This window comes from Cyrtonyx montezumae, unplaced genomic scaffold (genome assembly GCF_038088225.1).
Source record: "Cyrtonyx montezumae isolate F1298 unplaced genomic scaffold, pur_monq_1.0 scaffold_7, whole genome shotgun sequence".
NCBI classification, from domain to species: domain Eukaryota; kingdom Metazoa; phylum Chordata; class Aves; order Galliformes; family Odontophoridae; genus Cyrtonyx; species Cyrtonyx montezumae.
Window position 1 is genome coordinate 25,681,879 of NW_027072078.1, and position 18,635 is coordinate 25,700,513.

At 40.2% G+C, this 18,635-nt stretch overlaps 1 protein-coding gene across 2 annotated transcripts in view; it reads right to left on the bottom strand.

The window, feature by feature from the left end:
• Positions 1-18,524, bottom strand: part of HSPBAP1 (HSPB1 associated protein 1) — a 32,226-nt gene extending 13,702 nt beyond the window's left edge. The window contains exons 1-3 of one of the 2 annotated variants that reach the window (XM_065751184.1): positions 18,369-18,524; positions 8,389-8,574; positions 2,560-2,744 (exon numbers count right to left, since the gene is read on the bottom strand). In XM_065751184.1, coding sequence (XP_065607256.1) covers positions 2,560-2,744; positions 8,389-8,574; positions 18,369-18,405 — 408 coding nt within the window. In that variant the 5' untranslated portion in view covers positions 18,406-18,524. Of the gene's footprint in view, positions 1-2,559; positions 2,745-8,388; positions 8,575-14,805; positions 15,074-18,368 lie in introns of those variants that run through there. The other variant, XM_065751183.1, reaches the window with a different exon arrangement.
• Positions 18,525-18,635: the final 111 nt, after the last annotated feature.

An 18,635-nucleotide genomic window follows, 5' to 3' on the forward strand; every position in this document is an offset into this window, starting at 1 on the left:
CTAGACGTGACTACAGTGATGGTCAGGCACTGGAATAGGCTGCTCAGGGAGGTGGACTGACCCTGGAGATGTTCAACATAGGTTTGGGTGTTGTGTCGAGCGACATGATTTAGTGAGAGCTATTGGTGATGGGTGAATGGTTGGACTGGATCTTACAGGTCTTTTCCAACCTTGGTGATTCTGTGGTAATTTCACCATGACTCTATCAGGAAAATGAGTGAGAGCCTTCCCAAAAATGAGGTGCTGCTCAAGATCATGAATTTCAGAGCTATTGATTTTAAAGATATCATTTCAAAAAAATGCAGAAGTCTCATATAAACATTTGTCAAAAGTGGCAAAAAATCAGAAAGAAAAAGTTGCTCCTATAGATTTCAGCAGCCATAAAATTTAAAATCCAATACAACTATTTCAGTGATAAAGTTAAGCGTAATACTGCTTCTACACTTTAATCTCACACCTAAATAGTTTTTGTATTTTGTTACAATTTAAGTGGAAAGAAAGCACACACAATCAATATTTGACTTGAAAGAACTTTCTGAAAATGCCTCAGCTGTAGTAAACAGTTGAAGCGATTATGGGTAAAGTAGTTTTTAACCAATGAGCTGAGAAGGAACTGGTAGCATTTCTGAAATCTGGTCACAGCGGGCTCCTTTTCTACAATAAAAAGCCACAGCCAGGAGAAATGCACTAAAAGGTGTTCCAACCGTAACAGATGGCACATTACTTGTGAATTATATTTATTTCATTTGCTGCTTATAATGAAGTTAATCTGTACCCGTACGTCACTTTAAAAGGTCTCATTTCTATTTAAACTTCACGCATCTATCTCGCTCCTGATTTATATCTCAAACTCCGTAATGAAATATCAACTGAACAAAAAATGTAAGATGCTAGATACTGCTCATGGATTAGAATAATGGAATCATTACCTTAGCCCACACAACTGTAAATGATAAACAGCACAATCTAAATTTCAAACAACTTCTAAATGGCCCTATTAATCACTATAAATAACAGCGCAGTTGGCCTTCTTTTCCCCTTCAATTCACCTTACGTAAATCTAAATAAAATAAAAAATGAAGGAAGGGGTTATCATCAAATTCGCACAAGAGTGGAAGAGAATTCCTACAAAGACTTCTTTTGGCTGGTAGAAATGGTGTAGTGCTGTTTCAAAATCCATGAGTCTGGAACCGACTGCTGTATTTCACTCCCATGCCTGTGAAATTGGCAGATGACATGCACCATATTTGCTTGCATAACACCATCAATTTTTTTCCTTCCCAGATTCTGCTTTTAAAAAAATCCACGGCATAACCATTACGTCTCTCTATTCTAAAATAACAGTACAATCTGTTGCTTGTTGTAGGTCAGGTGATGAGGTTGTGCTGTGATACCTGTGCAGAAATGCAATTACTGGAGACTCGATTTTGTACTTGAAAGAGGGCAAGGGGAAGAAGGAATGAGGAAAGCGGTGGTTGCCTTCCAGTGTGCTTTTATTGGCCAAATGAAGCAGCAGGCTGTTCAGCTCTTCTGAGCTGCTGGTACTCTCAGAGTTTTGTGCTGTCTATCCAGGCAGAAGGAGAAGGCCAAGGAAGTACCAGATTTGAGATTCACATTTGGATAACTCTGAAACATCCCCTGAGCTCCAAAATAATCTAGAAGAACAAGATCTGGTAGCAGTCGTGTTCGGTATGATTCAGGAAGGAGAGGAAAAAGACAGTCAAAAGATGCTCCCCGTGGCCAAATGTTCTGCCAACCACATAACAAAGGGAAATAAGACAGTATGAAAAAAGACTGAGCACTGAGAAGTACTCATTTTACCAGTATAAAAGAAAATACATATAAGAAGCATGGGAAACGCTTTCTGAGGAAATAATTAATTGAAAGAGCTTATCAGTTTGCACTCCCTGTCATCTCAGTGATACAATATTTGCTGAGAATTACGATTCCATCTTCATGACTGGAAGTGTAGAAATGAATAAGGCTTCAATTACTATTCTTTCTTCATATCTTTTGATAAAATACACCTTTTGTATAGCTATCCTTAATTTTGCCCTCTTGGAATCAGTAGGAGAGGGAATGTAGATGAGCCAATACTTAGAAATAGCAGATAGCCATAGAAAAAGTGAAAGAAAATATTCCAGCGAGGTGTCCTAATACCTGCATTTGGAAATTAGTATAGATTATCATAGACTCATAGAATCATTAAGGTTGGAAGAGACAACTAAGATCATCTAGTCCAACCATCAACCCATCACCCATGCACATGATTCAGTGCTCTCTGAACCTGCTCTGGAAGTCCTCCCTCCAGTCACAGAATGGAGCAGGGCTAAATGAGGAGTGCTGCCCATCTGACACTTGGCTCTGTTACATCTGCTATTGGTCTTAGGCTTACAGAGAGACACAGAATTTTGGCTGGCAGCCACATGGTACTAGCCTGAAAGCCAACAGCTTTACTTCAGAATGTAAATAGTCAGAGGACATTGCAGTAGAGTTTTCAGAAGCTTCACTAGGTAATTTGCAGTGATAAGGTAGTAGGAGATAATACAAATGCTTTACCTGGAAAGCTTCCTCCTTGTCTTCAAATATCCTAGCAATGTATTTGTAGTCAGCATAAGCCCAATATTTGGAATGTTCAAAACAACTGAACGGTCCAGAGAGACAAGAAGGCTGCCCACTACTCCAGGCCAAAAACTCTTCAAGAGTAGCCTTCACGTAGCTACAGCTGGTTTCAAACTGGGGAACTAGAACAACAAAAGAAAAGTCAAATATTACATGAGCACTGAGCACAAAACCAGTCAAAATAGTAACCAGTTTCTCTGTTGGCCCTGAGTAAGTGTAACATGCAATGCAAGGCAGGAACAGGTGGCTTGACTCTGGTCAAGCAAATGGTTCTCATCACCTAACTCATATTTAGTGTCTGAGATAATGGTTTTTCATTAAGGTTTAAGTGTAAGTCAGTTATCTTTTGCCTTAAGTGAGGCAAAAGCACACCAGTAGTTACTGTTGCTCACATGCAAGGCACCGTTAAGTACAGGAACTTGATAATACATCTGTGACTCCTAAACAACGTAGACTCTGTCCTTTGCATGGACTCTCTTTTTAAATGTGAGCTGCAAACGCGTGCACAAATGCACATCATAGTGCACACAGTACCCATTGTCTCCATGGATTTTTGTAAATGGACATGTTCATCTTTACCTTTCCCACTTAAAGCATGACTAAATCAGCACATCAATGCATAGGAAGCAAAGTATGGAGCCACGTTCACGTCAATGAAACATTTAAAAATGTATCTACTTTTCATTTGAGACAGAAAGGATAATGTGGTGTTCCTTGCCAGACAAAAGAACAGCATTACCAGCAGTACTTTGCTTCCATTGTGCTTTGGTCATGCTGCCTGATACAGCCTTCCAGTTCACTGTCAGGTCACTTGGAAGGCCTACAAGATAACCTCCATCACAGCAGGCTTTCCTTCTGGTTATCTGAGATCTTCACTTCCCACAGCTGCTAATTGTGCTAGCTTCAAAGAGACTTATTCAACGTTTTAAAAAACTACAAAATTACTGAACCACTGCAGAGGATAAAAATTACTGCAGCCTGTGTGAATGACAATGATGGAGCTGCAGTTTAACCTTGTGTAACTTGCATAGAGCTGTTCAAAAATGGGATCCTTTCACTGCTGTGCAGCAGCTCTTAATTCTTTACTGCTCCCATTTTGTTATCGCAGCCATTCCCATATAGTCTCATACATTTGTTCTTATTCTTTTTGGGTGGGAAAACAGCTTCTGCAAACCCTTATCACCATCATTTCGTCATTTTCCATTGTAGTAGCCTCGGCAGCAGTTTTCCTTTCCCTTGCTATCAAATTCATTAACTAAAAAATGCCCCACTATTCAGAAATATGTCACCTGGGTCTCTGCAGTATAAGGGGTCCCTAACCTAAAAACTGCATGCAGGTCATATAAATCACCTGCAATAACCTAAAAACCCTGTATCTGATTCTGTCTCCATGTTGCAGTTCAGTGCTCTCTGCTGATATCTAGTCATTAATGCAACACACATCATTTTACTAAAAGACATTCTGATGGAAAAATTAGATAGAAGATACAAGCACTATTGAAGGTGGCTCAATATCTATATTATTTTGATGAGAACAAAGAGTGCTCGAGACACTGCCTATTTTCCTAGATAACTCAGGAGCAAGTATTTTAAAAGCAAGAAATAATGCTCTTTCTAGCTTCCAATGTATTTAACTCCGAGCTTTATTTCAAAACATCCAACTATGAATGGCAATACTATCTTCCAGGATACAATCTTTCCGAGGCAATGTTCTTCATTTAATTTATAGCTAGTTCAATACTGTGGTGTAGGTGCTTATGGAAAAATAAATAGTCCCCGTCTACTCTGCCTTTGTGAGACCCCATCTGGAGGACTGTGCCCAGGCCTGGTGCTCCCAGCACAAGAAGGATATACAGCTGTTGGAGTGGGTCGAGAAGAGGGCCACAAGGATGATCAGAGGGCAGGAGCACCTCTCCTATGAAGACAGGCTGAGTGAGTAGGGGCATTGCAGAGACTGCATTGCAGCCTTCTGGTACCTAAAAAGGAGGTCTATAGGAAAGCTGGACAGGGACAAGACAAGGCTTTGAACTGAAAGAGAGTAGATTTAGATTAAAGAAGAAATTCTTCACTGTGAGCGTGGTGAGGCATTGGAACACATGGGGATTGGAATTAGGTGGTTTTTAAGGTTCCTTCCAACACAAACCATCCTGTGACTCAATAACTCTATGACAACTACAGGCATGAGAGAGGGAGGGAGGGAGTGGAGTGCTTTTCGCACAATGGGAGATCCTTCTGAGTTAAGGTCCTATGACAGAAGTCAGGTTGTTTTCTACTCAGAGTATTTGCAGAGTATAACAAGGAAAATGTATGAGGAAGTGTAATAGCCATAGAAAATATCCTAAAGCTCCAGTAAAAATGAAAGTGAAAAGTCTTCTCCGTTTGATTTAGAAGAAAACCAAATATCCATTCACAACTGCTGAGGAACTAAAATTATTTAAACAAATAATCCAAGCCAAGAGTAACAATTTAACATCATGACAAAGCACAGGCACACTCAAACCAATAGTCTGACCATCCACGTCCAACTCTCAGCTTCATGTGGCGTTTATTCAGCCTGCAGTATATGTACTACCTGCACAGCTTTCTGTTCAGCATCCGAGTCTATAGCCACCTTCCCTGTATCAAACCTCAGAGGTCTGAATTCTTGTACTGTTATTAGTGGTGAAACTCCTTATGCAGGTGTCTAAGCTTCAGCCCTTTCCTATCCAACTGTGTGTCTAACAGGATCAGCTGCACAACAGCATCTTTAAGAAAAAATTCCTCCAGAGGTCTCATGACTCTTGCTCTCTTCAGCTTCTTCGCAATAAACGCTTTGTTTATTCATTTCAACATGCAACCAGATAAATGGTCAAAATCAGAAGTCTGTAGAAAAAAAAAAGTCTGTGTTGAGAAAGCTTTATTCTTCCTTTGTAAATGCTGGTACGTTCCAGGTGGCCATTGGATAGATGAGCTATACTGCTGCATTTTCTCTGCCAGAAACTCAGCTTCAGTAGCTGCTGCTCACCCGTTAGCCTGACTCAGGAAAATAAATATTTTAGCCGGGCTGGAATGAGATAGGTACAGATTTCTTGATTAATTGCACCTTTACTGCTCTTGTAATGAATGCTGGTATTCTCTTTGGAGGTATCTTATCTCTGTCAATTTTAAATCCTCTGATTGCATTTTTTTTCCCCTCTAACAGACACATTCTGTTTAACTTGGGTAATCAGACAGAATACTATCAAACACCTACACTTAGGTGCGTATAAATAATTCAAGCAAACAATTCACACATACTGCTAGCTCCCACGTCTTCCATGTTTCATCTGCCAAATACACCTTCTTCATCTGCGTGCCTGAGGAGGTTCCAAATCGGCAAGAAAAGCAAACACAAAATCCGAGCAGCTCTCACTGAGTTGCCACGTCTTCAGTTCTCACTTTGTTATATTAAGGAACCTTCAGCTCAGGAATCTCCCAACAAGTTGCAGATGTGTTAGCAAAGTAAGATGAGAAACTGTCATAGAAAGAGGTTTCAAATTATTTAGGATTCTCCAGATGAACCTAATCATCTCAGAAACTTCGAAGCAGTGACACAAAAATGCATCAACATCAGAAGTTTCCTTCTGAATGTTTCCAGTTGAGTGCCAGGTGTGGTCCTGTCTAATCTTAAGTCTACTCTAGTCTAAAGGCAATTAATTTAGTGTTAACATAGAAGGAATATTTGGGGTATATTCAATATAATATTCACCGTAATCTGAGTTATATTCTGCTGAAGCTTTATTTATCCACACCACTGTCTCTGTTTCATCTGGGAAAGTTAGAGCAAGCAAGTATAAGAGAGGCCCTCACTGAAAAACTGTTACACAAGAGTGAGATAAACTATTTTCCAAATGACAGTGGAATATGAAATGCATTAAATTATTTCAGATTCTGAGACGGTTTGGGTAATGTCTTCACTAATACAACCTTACAGTACAATAGCAACACAAGCTGCATTCAGTTACAGTATAATTCCTGGCAGCCTTATTCATCTTCCTGATGACAATTCTAGCTCACATTAGCAAATAATGAAGGTTCCTGGAGACAAATTGATTGCTAACCAGGAACTGATGCCTTTAAGAAAACGTAAAATACAGATAGATGCAGTTTCAAGATACAACTCCAAGTTTATGCCATATCCTTAGTGACTATGTTATCATTAAGTGATGAGTTTTAACCACTTAGTTGGTACGAACAGTCCGTCGCTTATCCACAACTCCATGAGTCCCATCAGAATCTTTCCCAGTTGGAACACCCATTTGTTACTCAGAAATGTCTACTAACTAATGTAGATGAGGACCTGTAGATGAGAAACTATCCTTTTACCTGTGCTAGTGAGTCCTGCATACTGGAACTGAGGTACATTAACAAGGTGTTTAGGAAAATGTCATATATATGCAGCCTTTACCTTCTTTATAGGAAACTTGTGAGTGCCTTTAACGATCTGTGCAAGAACTGTCTGATACCTCACTGAAGTACAGTGACACTGGTGGAGAATTGTACCAACACATTAATTCTACAACTCAGCTATCACATCTATAGAATGGGGATAAATAACACTTGCTCCTCCAGGGGATGATGCAGGGATCCTTAATCCAAGCTGATGATATGCTTTGAAATCCTAAAATGCTAAGCGTTTCTCCTCTAACACTTCTTTCTGTTTCATCACTTCTCTTGCAAAAATTGAACATGAAATATTATTACCATCATGATGTGAAGAAAGCAAATTGCACACGGTGTTGTAATATAATATGATGTAATCCTACTACTTCCATAGGAACTGGCAGAGCCTCTTCTGGAGTCTGTATGCAGTCCCTATGCTCTAGGAAAAAGGTGGTCCAACTGAAGAAGGTTAGGAGGTTAGAAAAGTATTAGATAATAGCTAGAAGGGGTCTAGAAAAAGCTTGACCCACGCTGAACATTTTTTAAAAACCACAGTTGATTGGCCTAGAGAATAAAAACAAAGAGATCCAAGAGAGAGAAGATATTCTGTGGAAAAGGGAGAAAGCTGGTGACAGATTACATTTTGGTACGTGGTTGGAAGGGCTAAATAAGCACCGAATAACCTCTGAAGTGGCTATCTGATTGCCATTACTTCTTGGATCTTCCCACCCTGGTCTGAAACTCTTTCTGTCCATGGATACATCATGGCTAGTATTGTGTAGTTACAAAGTAGTTGTAGTATTTAAAATCAACTGCAAAATTGTTTTTTCTGTTCTGGAATGTTCCTATATCTCCAAGTGAATTTGAAGGGTTAGAGCTGAAGTTGTTCTACTGGCACCAGGTGACTTTACTTGTACCTCTGTAGCATTTTTCATCACAGGATCTTAAAAGTACCAACAACCATTCGAGTCTTATCAGACCTCTAGGAGGAAAGTATTATCCACGTTCTATGGGTGAAAAAAATGATAAGCTGTTCAGTCATATAATTTTTTCATGCACTGAGTTTGTGGGTATGGAAATTCAGTCCGTCTGAACATCTGAATCATATAAAAGAACAGGACACACATTCTACATAGCAAGGAAAAGAAAGTGTGACTATTGATTGTTGTATGTTAGTGTTTTCACTGGGTTTCCTACTACAGAGAAACACACAAGAAAGTTCCAGTGTTGGCCAAACTTACTGACCAAAAACTATGATGAAATGTAATACATTACAGAGTGAACAGTGTTAACAGAGAGGCAGAGAAATTGAGAAAAAGAAAACTTGAAAAAAAAAGATGTATCACAAGTCCACCTCTGTCTCACCTGAATCCTCTGTCTTCAGTCCTATCCTAAACTGTATCGTCTTTCCATCCAGCATTGCAGAAAGGTGTTTCACATCCCAGTGCAGGGCTGGCCAGTCACCAACCATGTTACAGAAGACTGCAGGTTGCTGCAGGGACATCACAATTTCCCTGGCTTTCTCGGGAGTAAATGGTTTGACCTCTTCACCTGTGTAAAGTTAAAAGAAAACAAAAACACAACCACAGTAGTAGAGAAATGATTTATGGTACATGATGCGTTACCTATTATCTCCCACAGCATGGGAATCATTAAGAGCTAATACTTAATCTGTTTATAGTTGATTTTTTCATATTTTACATTTGCAAAATCTTTTATGTAACATTTCTAGTGCAAATACTGGAAGAATATTCCTATACTAAATTTCAATTTAAAGCAGCATACTAGCACTCAAAACATAAACGGAATAAATAACTGAATAGGCATATGCTTACAATTTCCACTTCTATCTGGGGCAGCAAAGCACTGTAGTCAAATGGTCTACAATTAGGCTTACAATAGAAAAACAAACTCATGAATAATGTCCAGAGTTTAGAGAACATAAATTTTATGAGTAACAATCTTTATGTCCACAATTCTTTCCAAGATATGTAGAGCATTGTCAGAGATAGTGAGCCAGGTTCCTATGCATTTAATTTAAACCAAGAAATTGCAGTGCAACAAAAAGCAGCAGGTATTTCTGAAGTGTTTTTAAATTTCTTTTCATCTATGTAATATTAGAAAAAGAAAATTGTGCCAATCTAAGAAAGATGTTAATTTGCGATTTCAATTTAGACCTTTGTTGTTCGGAGATTTATATGCCCCACTGAAACTGCCAGGCTGAAATGTGAGCAACCTTGAATAAACTCATCACTTATAGAACAACTTTCCTTTAGGGACATATTGAGTAGGAATAAAAAATAGAAATAGTGTAGCAGCTCCATAGAGCAGAAGCGGAGGTCTACAAATCTGGGTCATAAACAAACAAACAAATTCTTATTTTAATCTCTATTAAAGTTAACTCACCCAGTATTTGTATCCAAATCATTCCCAATATTTAACATCCTCATTAAATATGCCTGGTTCCTTATGACTTGCTTAAAACACACAAACCAATGTACTCTATTTAGGGGCCAAATTATGGTCTGGCATGTGTGATGGGTTAAACAAATACAGAATATTCACACTGCCACCTGATGCTACTTCTGCCCTTTGCTTTTAAGTCCAATGTGGGCAGCCCAGCAGTCTTTTCCAGCAGGAGAAGAGTCACTGGGAACAAGGGGCACTAGGAAAAGTTACTGAGGATTGTGTTTAACAGAAGTGTGAATGGCAGGATAACAGGACTTCTCAGAAAGTGTGTCCTGACATTGGAACGGATGGTGGTGGAGTCACTGTCCCTGGAGGTGTTAAGCCAAGAGAGCTGGGGCCAGGGATGGTAAGAGGGGCAAACTTGGCATGTTTTCTCACAGTGATATTGCTCAAAGACTGAAAGTGAGGCTTAGTCCAGACCTGAATGCTTCCGTGGGCATTCAGGGAGCAACCTCTTCCATCCCAAACTGGTGCAGTCACAGTGTTGCATGTAGGTGGAATTCATGGTGCAGGAGCTGTCTGGCCTTCTGCATCATTCAGCTTTTCCAGCTTGTTAAAATGAAATTGTTCCTGGTTAGGTAAAATTTATCACTGCCTGTCTGTCCTTTCTACATGTGGACGCAGATCCATAGAAACACTTTGTTTTGGAGGATTTTGTAGAGCTGTTTTACTGCAAAATTACTGTTGATCCTGTAACTTCAGTTGGTTGGGACGTAGTCTGTAAAAGCAGAAATTTTACTGGGAGAAACAGGAAGGCTCATTGAAGCCATTCTGTGTGGCTTCTTTCTAACATGACTTCCTCGAGCATTATCATGCTTTTGGAAGGTGTGGTTTTAACCACAGAAATTATACAGTGGGCAAGTTTGTATCAGCTCGAAATGGAAAAGAAACTCACACCACAACTTGGCTGGATAGCCTCTCCTATACTGAATGTTAGTGGGGGGTTTGGTCGCGTCAGGTTTGACTCAGCTGTAAGCCTATTTCCCCATAAAAGTTAGAAACAATGAATGAAGACAGAATGCTATTCATTCCTATCTTCAAGCAGTACTACAGTCATGGTTAAACAAGTGTGCATCTTTTCCTGATGTATATAAAATAATCACATTCAATACACACATAATACACTCATATAATCAGTGTTGGAATTCAAAACATTTTATAAATTTAAAGCATTAGGTAAACAAACATTAGTTTTTTGTAAAAGACAAATGGGGATTCTTGCCAGTTTTGTAGACAGAATCTTTAAGTGTCTTGATTCAGTTTTATGTATTCCTTGGTGAGAACTACCGTCAGTTAAACATAATTCTTTCCCCATAATATTTGTCATGAATATCTGAATGCCTGGGACTGAAAAGGCACATGATAAAAAGTAAATATCGTGTACTACATCAAATAGATATTCTGTTAATTTGAACAACTCTGCTGATGAACAACACAGATTTCTGGAAGAACTATATACTGTAGGAGTGGTAAAAGATAAAAGAGAAGATCTAAAGATAGGTATCTCTTGAAAGAGATATCAGCAGAAATATCTGTAATCTTAAGTAATAGTAATAATCTTCTTTGTTACTGCTGTCATAGCTTCACAAAGATCTCACAAGTTGCACTCCTGTTTTTCAATATTAACTGGAATTGATAGCAATTGATTCCTAGGCAAAACCTGAGATTTTATAGCAAGGATAAGGGTATAGACTTTAGACTCCAATGTGTGTAAGCAAAATGTGTATAAATAAAATGTGTAGCAAGGAGACCAAATGTTCTTTGCACACCCTGAGTATTGCAGATGAAATTCTTCGGGGAAATGAGGCTAGCAGGAGAGGACAACCATGCACGTTCCTTTAGAAAAGAAAAAAAGCCAGCTGGAGTCTTCATTTTCTCAGCTGTACCCTGAGCCAAAAAAGAGAAGAAATACTGTTGAATTAGTTCTTTCCATCACGTTCAACAAATGATGTGGCTTCACATTACAAAGGAAGCAGGAAGGATTTGCCTCATGTTTTGACTTTATGCAAGGCATGTATAGAACCCAACCAGGAACTGAAAAACTGAACCAAGTTTGACTCAAGTTTTGAAACTGTGACAATTCAAATAATTGTTGAAACATGTAGGTGCTCTTTAGAGAGGTACCACAATGTGAAACAGAGATCTTCCAATTAAAAAAACAAAGCTCTGCAGTCATCTTTACATGAAGTGTTGTCAAATATGAAGACATGGCCAGATTTCAGCACTGAGAGTAGGTAAAAGAATAGTGCCGAATTTGCTAAGTACTTTCCAGTAGACTTTGTGCTTCTAAGAGAAAAACTAATTCTATGTTTCTGATTAACCATTTTTCAGATTAACTGAGTGGGGTTTGGGAATAAAGAGTTCAACACAGCAGGCAGTCTGAAGAAAAGTGAACTTGATCAAAGTTGTTTCAGAAGTTAAATGTACTATCGTTAGAAAGCTAAACGTACTCTCATTCATTTAAAATAATTTAGCAAACTATGAGGGTTCATTAGTGAGTGGTAATTGGCTTCTGCCAAAACACCCTGCTGCTTAAATATGTGATTTAATTGAGAGCTATTTAAATTATTTTCTAAAAGAGGAAGCGCAAGGAAATCCTGATAACATATTTGGTGTAGGCACTGTAAAATTCTTTTTTTTTCTTTCAAATCCATAATGCTTCATCATCCTTATTTCTTAAAAAAAAAAAAAAGAAAAAAAAAGTATAACGTATAAAAAATCAAAAGGTTGACATTTTGAAGGGGTTAATGCAGAGCAGTCAAGTCACTCAAGAAATCTAACCTCCACAGTCTTACATATCCAACAACTAGAAATGTGGGATGGCAAAATTCCTCAAATCAAAGAGAAGTGACTTGGTTTGGAGGTCATACTTAATGACTTCTCAGTACATTAATGCTGTAAACAAAAATATATGTATGTACTGCATGTGATTGCAACGTTCTGCACTATAATCAGACTACTGTGGGCAAACAATGCATCTAAATATATACAAGTAGTTCTCAGGATATACTACACAAGCATGTAGCTACGTCTTCCTGACCACTTACTGCTGTTTGCTATTACTTCTGATTCTGTATATAGCAACGCTGCACAGATAGCTCAGCTTGGGGGCATCAAAACTAGATTTGCATGGATATTTTGGCTGCTGCAGGATAGCTGTTATTTGGAAACAGTCAGGACAGACTAGTCAAACACCCTTCTGCTCTGGTAAGACAGGCACCTAAAGCTTCGTCTGGTAGCCTGAAGGAAGCACACCCTTTCTTTTTCTCCACTGAGCAAGGGGAACAAAATAAAAAGATCAGGCTGTCTTTCTCTGGAAAGTTCTGGGAGTGCAGAGGAAGCTGTATTTGCACTCACTTTCCAGTCCTGCTGCAGCATCTCACAGTTTTTCTTACAGTAAGCCCAAGTGACTCAAGACATGAAGAGCATGTCTTGAGTCAAACCACAAACTATCCTTAAGATATAGGAAAGGGAATAGCTCCCAGACTTCTTAGGGGTGGAGTATGAGGCAGAACACGGAATACATTGGGAGGGACTGATGGCTCTAAGATCATGCATGAACTTAGGAGATATAGGAAGGAGTTTCTTAAGTCTCTTCTTAGAAGCCTTCTCCCATTCCTTACCCCACGCTCTACTGCACTTCTAGAAAGTAGTTCTGTCTGTCCAAAGTTAACAAGATGCTGAACGACCTCACTTCTGATCTCCTCTAGTACCAGAAATCCCCCCCTCACCCTTGTTGTCCTTGTAAATCCTGCCTGCATCTCTGGCATTTCAAATTCCCCCTTCTTCTCCCCATCCCCCAAAACAAGGAAAATGAAAAGGCATACAATTGACGTAAGTGATATTAAATATATTTGCAATGAACTTTGTATACGTCTCATTGGCAAAATTGCTGAAAGCATAGTGAAGCATAATGAGACTGCAGCACTTGTCAGACAAATTGAATTTCATTTTCTTTTGAAGGAAAAGACCGTGGCCTTCAACCAAAGCCTTCCATCAGGATATAAAAAAGAGTTATCCAACAGGGCGGACTTCTTGCTTAAGCCATGCAATTACAGATCCACCTTTCTGCCTGCTTGGCATGGAAATCACACTAATCTGCTGCTGGGAAAATTCAGTAGCACACCTATTCCTTCCCAATACCTCACAGGCACTCATAGATGTTTTTCACAACCTTCCTAATACGTGAGAAATTCAATGCAAATCTGAACATAAGATTATGATTGGAAGTAAGGGAACTAGTGCATCAGAGAGCTAGCATCTGTATTTCCAAGAAAAAAAATACTTTGTTCACATTGCAAAAAAAGTAGATTTCTATTACTTTTCCTGTTCCTCGTTAGTAGCAAATAAATGCACTAATCATAAACTGATGAATACACCGTGTAATATTCACTGCCAAAAGCTGTATGTTTCTGTCCTGTACTGCAAAGTCAATTGATAAGAACTTCAAAGTGAAAGCAATAAAAGAAATGAAATCCAAAATACACAGTTTTCCCACCAGTTACTGCAGTAAATAGTCAATGATAGTCGGTAGTATCCTAAAAACATGCTTTTCCTGTAAGCAGTCAATAATGCAACTGAGCCTTCAGAATGTGACCCACGAGAGTATGATAGAAACATACATGACTTTGTTCATTCTGGTCACGTAGGATGAACATTCTGATTAAATCCCAAGTCCTTTTGAGTTATAATTGTCCAAATGAAATCATACCTTTAAAAGAGTAACAGAAATATTTTGGAATCACAGAAGTTATGACATTGAAAGAAACTGGAAAGATTCCTCATGTGAGCCCCCAGAAAGATTCTGAAGTGCACAATTCTGGGACTGCCAATGTTACAGTAACGTAAAACAAAAAGCATGGCTGTTGTTACATCTGTTGAGACTATTTCTTTTGGCATGGGTAAAGCATGAAGTGGTCAGCTTAGCCTTTGTTCTAACTTGCTATTTGCCTTTCTAAAGGTTCTCATTCAACAGTACACTGGCAATGTACTTGTTACCAGAAACAAAGGGGAAATTAGTCTGTGAAAAACTGTTCTCTATGTTTTGGTTTGAATCTCGGGGTTCTGATAAGGAATGTAAAATCTTGCTTTAATGTAACATAGGGCTAAGGATACATTTGACCTAACACTGCTCACTAAAATCTGAATCATCAAGCTCTTGTAACTTAATGTTCAATCTTAACTTTTCATTAACGCTAGATAGATTTCTTAATGTAAATATTCAACATAAAAGAAACTCTGTTTCTTCTGAAAAACTTTATCTTCCACAACTTTCCGATACAACAGGCTATTGTTAGTGGTGTCATAGCATACCTATTGTATGACAGCCACATGTGACTGGCCAGACAACAGAATTCTGCATTTGCAAACACCGTAATGCTGAGATCATTGCAGCAGGGCTATGTGACTCCTTGTACTACAACAGGAGAACAATGACAAAGTCTGATCAGAAATGAGAAACACATTCACCAGTGACACAATGCACAGATCAGTACCACAGCAAAACCATAGCTCTTCTTGCTGACATCACAGATTATGAGATCAATAGTGAGGGAGTCTCAGCTCAAGAAACACATGGAAATTTTCACCCTGTATTCCCAAATCAGACCTAGCACCCTGGTGTGACCCAGTTCATTTCCATCTTTCTGAGGTTTGGGGGAAGACAGGAAGTCATCAGTCTTAAGAACTGGATATGCAGTTCCTTACTGCAACTATGAGATGCAAAATATTCTACTGATATTTGTGGTTACTTAGAGCTCTGAACAAAGTGAAAGAACTATTCAATAGCTCTGAATAAAGCAGAAGAACACTGGGACCATGGTCCACTGAGCTTCTGCTCACAAATAACCACTCTGAAATACCCAAGACCTGAATCTGACTTTTGCCTACACCTTTCCAGAGCTGAAGAACATGCATGGTCTACAGGGAATGTGGTGAGATGTCTTTCACTAGCCAAGCACTGAAGCAGACTTCACACAGAAAAATAAGCTACCTCACATCTCCCTAAAGGACCCTGCATTGGGCTCTGGCTAAACACAAACCTATAATCAGAATGTGGAGAACCATTACATCTCTCTGCTGCTCAAGTGCTGTGTGTGAGAACTCTTGACACCGTACTGTCACTACTCCAACCAAAGCCTAGAAGTTGAGGGAAATCCTTGGTAAACAGGCCTCTTCTGGGATACTGGAGGGAATATTCAAAATAGTAGGAGCTCCTTCATGGGGGGAACACCCTCCTGGACTGCTCAGAAGTATTTAAGCTGAATTAGGCTCTCCAGATGCCTCAGGGTTACAATAAACTGGTAAAAAGCCTTCAGTTTATTAAGACAAGCTGAAAACAGCACAGTCTGGATGCCAATTCATAAATGGATCAGCCGGGTGTGCCTCAGGGATGGGATGAGCAGTTGGCAGCTCTAACAGCTTCAGCCATGTAATTTTTTCCCATCACTACTAGTCTATCACAGCTAGAGGCCACCAGCTCCTCTTAGGATGAAATCCTAAGAGGGCTTTAGGCTGGATATAGGCAGGTAGGCATGAATATGGAGATGCAACTGCCTTGGGAGCTTTCAGGTTTGAAATGGAGGCACCTACCAACGGATATGCTACCGTGGCTGTGTGACTGATAACCAGGATGCTGCTCTGTATCACAGTTTTCAATCTAGAAGCCCTAAGTCCATGCAAGTCCTGATATAGGCACTGAGGTTCCGGGCCAGGAGACGAAATAACCTTTCCACTTGCCTGAGTAATATGTGCACTTCATCTGATAATATTCCAATCTCTTTAGCTACATTATAATGAGGTTATAGCAAAAAAAGATCTCCCCACCCCACATATTACAAATGTCAGTAATGAGAACAGTAAAAATGTCACCACATGGTGAAAAGAGTGAAATTAGCATATTTAGAGAAGTATTATGCCCATGAGTGAAATAATGCAATCAGCTAGCTGCAAGATAAAGCTAATTTGGTTTCCAACAGTTTATCAACAATGCACTGCTCCTTTACATTAACAAATTTAAATAGTACCATATCCTGCAAACAAGAATAATTCACACAGAATATTACACTGTGTTAATTAAATAGCTGGAACAGAAAAGGTCAGGCCATGACTGAAAGATCTGCATACGGGTTGTAAAGCTATGAGAAAGATGGAGTGATTTAGAATCAGGCAGTTAAAATAAATTATTCAAAACGTGATTAATTCAATAGTAAATAAACTGAGATTTTCCAAGTCTATTTTAATGCCCCCTTTCTTTTGTCAGTTTCTCAGAAACCTCTCTCCTGCTGGCTCACATGTGAGCCAAAATATCTTTAAAACTGTCATATGGTGAAGTGACTTAGATAAGTTAGCAAAGAATTATCCTGCTTATATTCAAGATTTCATTTTTCTATGTGGATATTGGAGGCAAGAGGCAGGTTTCACAGTTAAAAAACACTGCAAAGCCTCACCTTCCTTATTTCTGCTATTAAAATAGTCAAGACACCACTATAATTACTACAGTTAATTGAAAAATGTCCAGAGAAAAACGTTTTTTCACTTTGTTTACTTCAACAAATGACAGCACTCTGTCTTTGGCACAATGCCACCAAACCAATTCAATTCTAGTAGTAACATCGCCATTTTAAGTTGAAAGAACATTCTGGCATGGGCTGAACTATATCGAAGCAGTAATGTACAAAGACAGCCCAGCAGAATGGGGAACCCAGCACACTACCGAGTACGCATCGCTCACAATCAAGGCTGAACCTCATCCAGAATTTTTACTGTATTTTATTTTTGTCAACATAGTTGTACACAGCAAGGTGAAATCTTAGTGTGCGCCTATCTTTATGTTGCTCTGTTATTTGTTTGTGCATTAACTTTTTTTTTCTCCTTAAAAATATCCTGATATTTCATAGCTAAAGCCTCACGTTCATTTCTGATGATTTCAGCTGGTACACATTTCCTTCTCCCACCTTTAGTGTTCGCAGCTCCCAAACAGAGCCTCAGACTAACAAAGAGTAGCGTGGGCTAAACAATATGCCATGTCTGTATGTTTGGTTGTTTTTTTGGGGGGGAGGATAGGGGCGTGTTAATGGAAGCACGTGGCTTGGCTGAAAAGCTGTGGGTTGGGCTTCGTGTCTGAATTTCAATCGTGTGCTGCCCGATGTATCATCAGAATTACAGCATTTGCACTGCATTTAAAACCAGCCTGCGTGGCTCCCACCATTAAGCTTTTCCCAATTAAGCACACAGGCATTTATCAAACCAATCTTTGTGACAGAATTCCTAAGAGAGCCAAACTGAAATACGTCATTTTTTAAGGGAAGCCGAAGCATTGTGCTGCCTATGAGCCATTAATTTTATGACAAGTGCAGATGGTAGATATACAGATAAATACTCATACAACCTAATTAAATGAATATATACCTCAGCCTATTTAAACGATAATAGTTTCTAATGAGTTCAGCGCAGCTCACATGGCGGTATACTCATCTCACTTCTTTTAAAATGGAATTACGTGCAGGCTGCCACCGAACCCTGGTGGAGTTTTCATTCCAATTCAAGTCCATAGCTGACTTTTATCCGCTTCATTACCGCACGGCTCTGACAGCTGCGCGGCACAGACACCCACTGGGGCGCACTCCATCCATCCCGTGCGCTTCCCGATGCTAAGAGGCACAACTGCAAAACGGCCCCCTTCAAGTCTTCAAAAAATCTCCCGGAAGGAAACCAAAGGAGGTTATTTGAAACCCTGAGGTGCCACCAGGGCACAGCCACCAGGCCTCGGCGCGCCGACACACAGCACACGAGCTAACTAAACCCCTGCAGGGCCGCAGCCCCGGCCCGCCCCGCTCCCGCCCGGCAGCGCGGCTCCCGGGCCGGCGGGCACCTACCGGGCGCGGCGGGGCCGCCGCTCTCCGCCCCGGCCATGCTGTTCCGGCTCCCTCCCTCCCCGGCGGGCGAGCGGGCCTAGGCCGGCAGGGAGCGGCCCCGCGAGGCGTCCCCAGGCCGCGCTCCCCTCCCCGGCGCCGCTTCCCTCCTCCCCTCGCCGCCGGAGGAAGGAGGCGGCCGCCGGCCCTCCCCGACCGCGCATGCGGCAGTGCCGGGCCGGGGCAGCGCCGCCGCTCTCGGGGCTTCGAGTGCCGGCGTCCCCGGCCCTC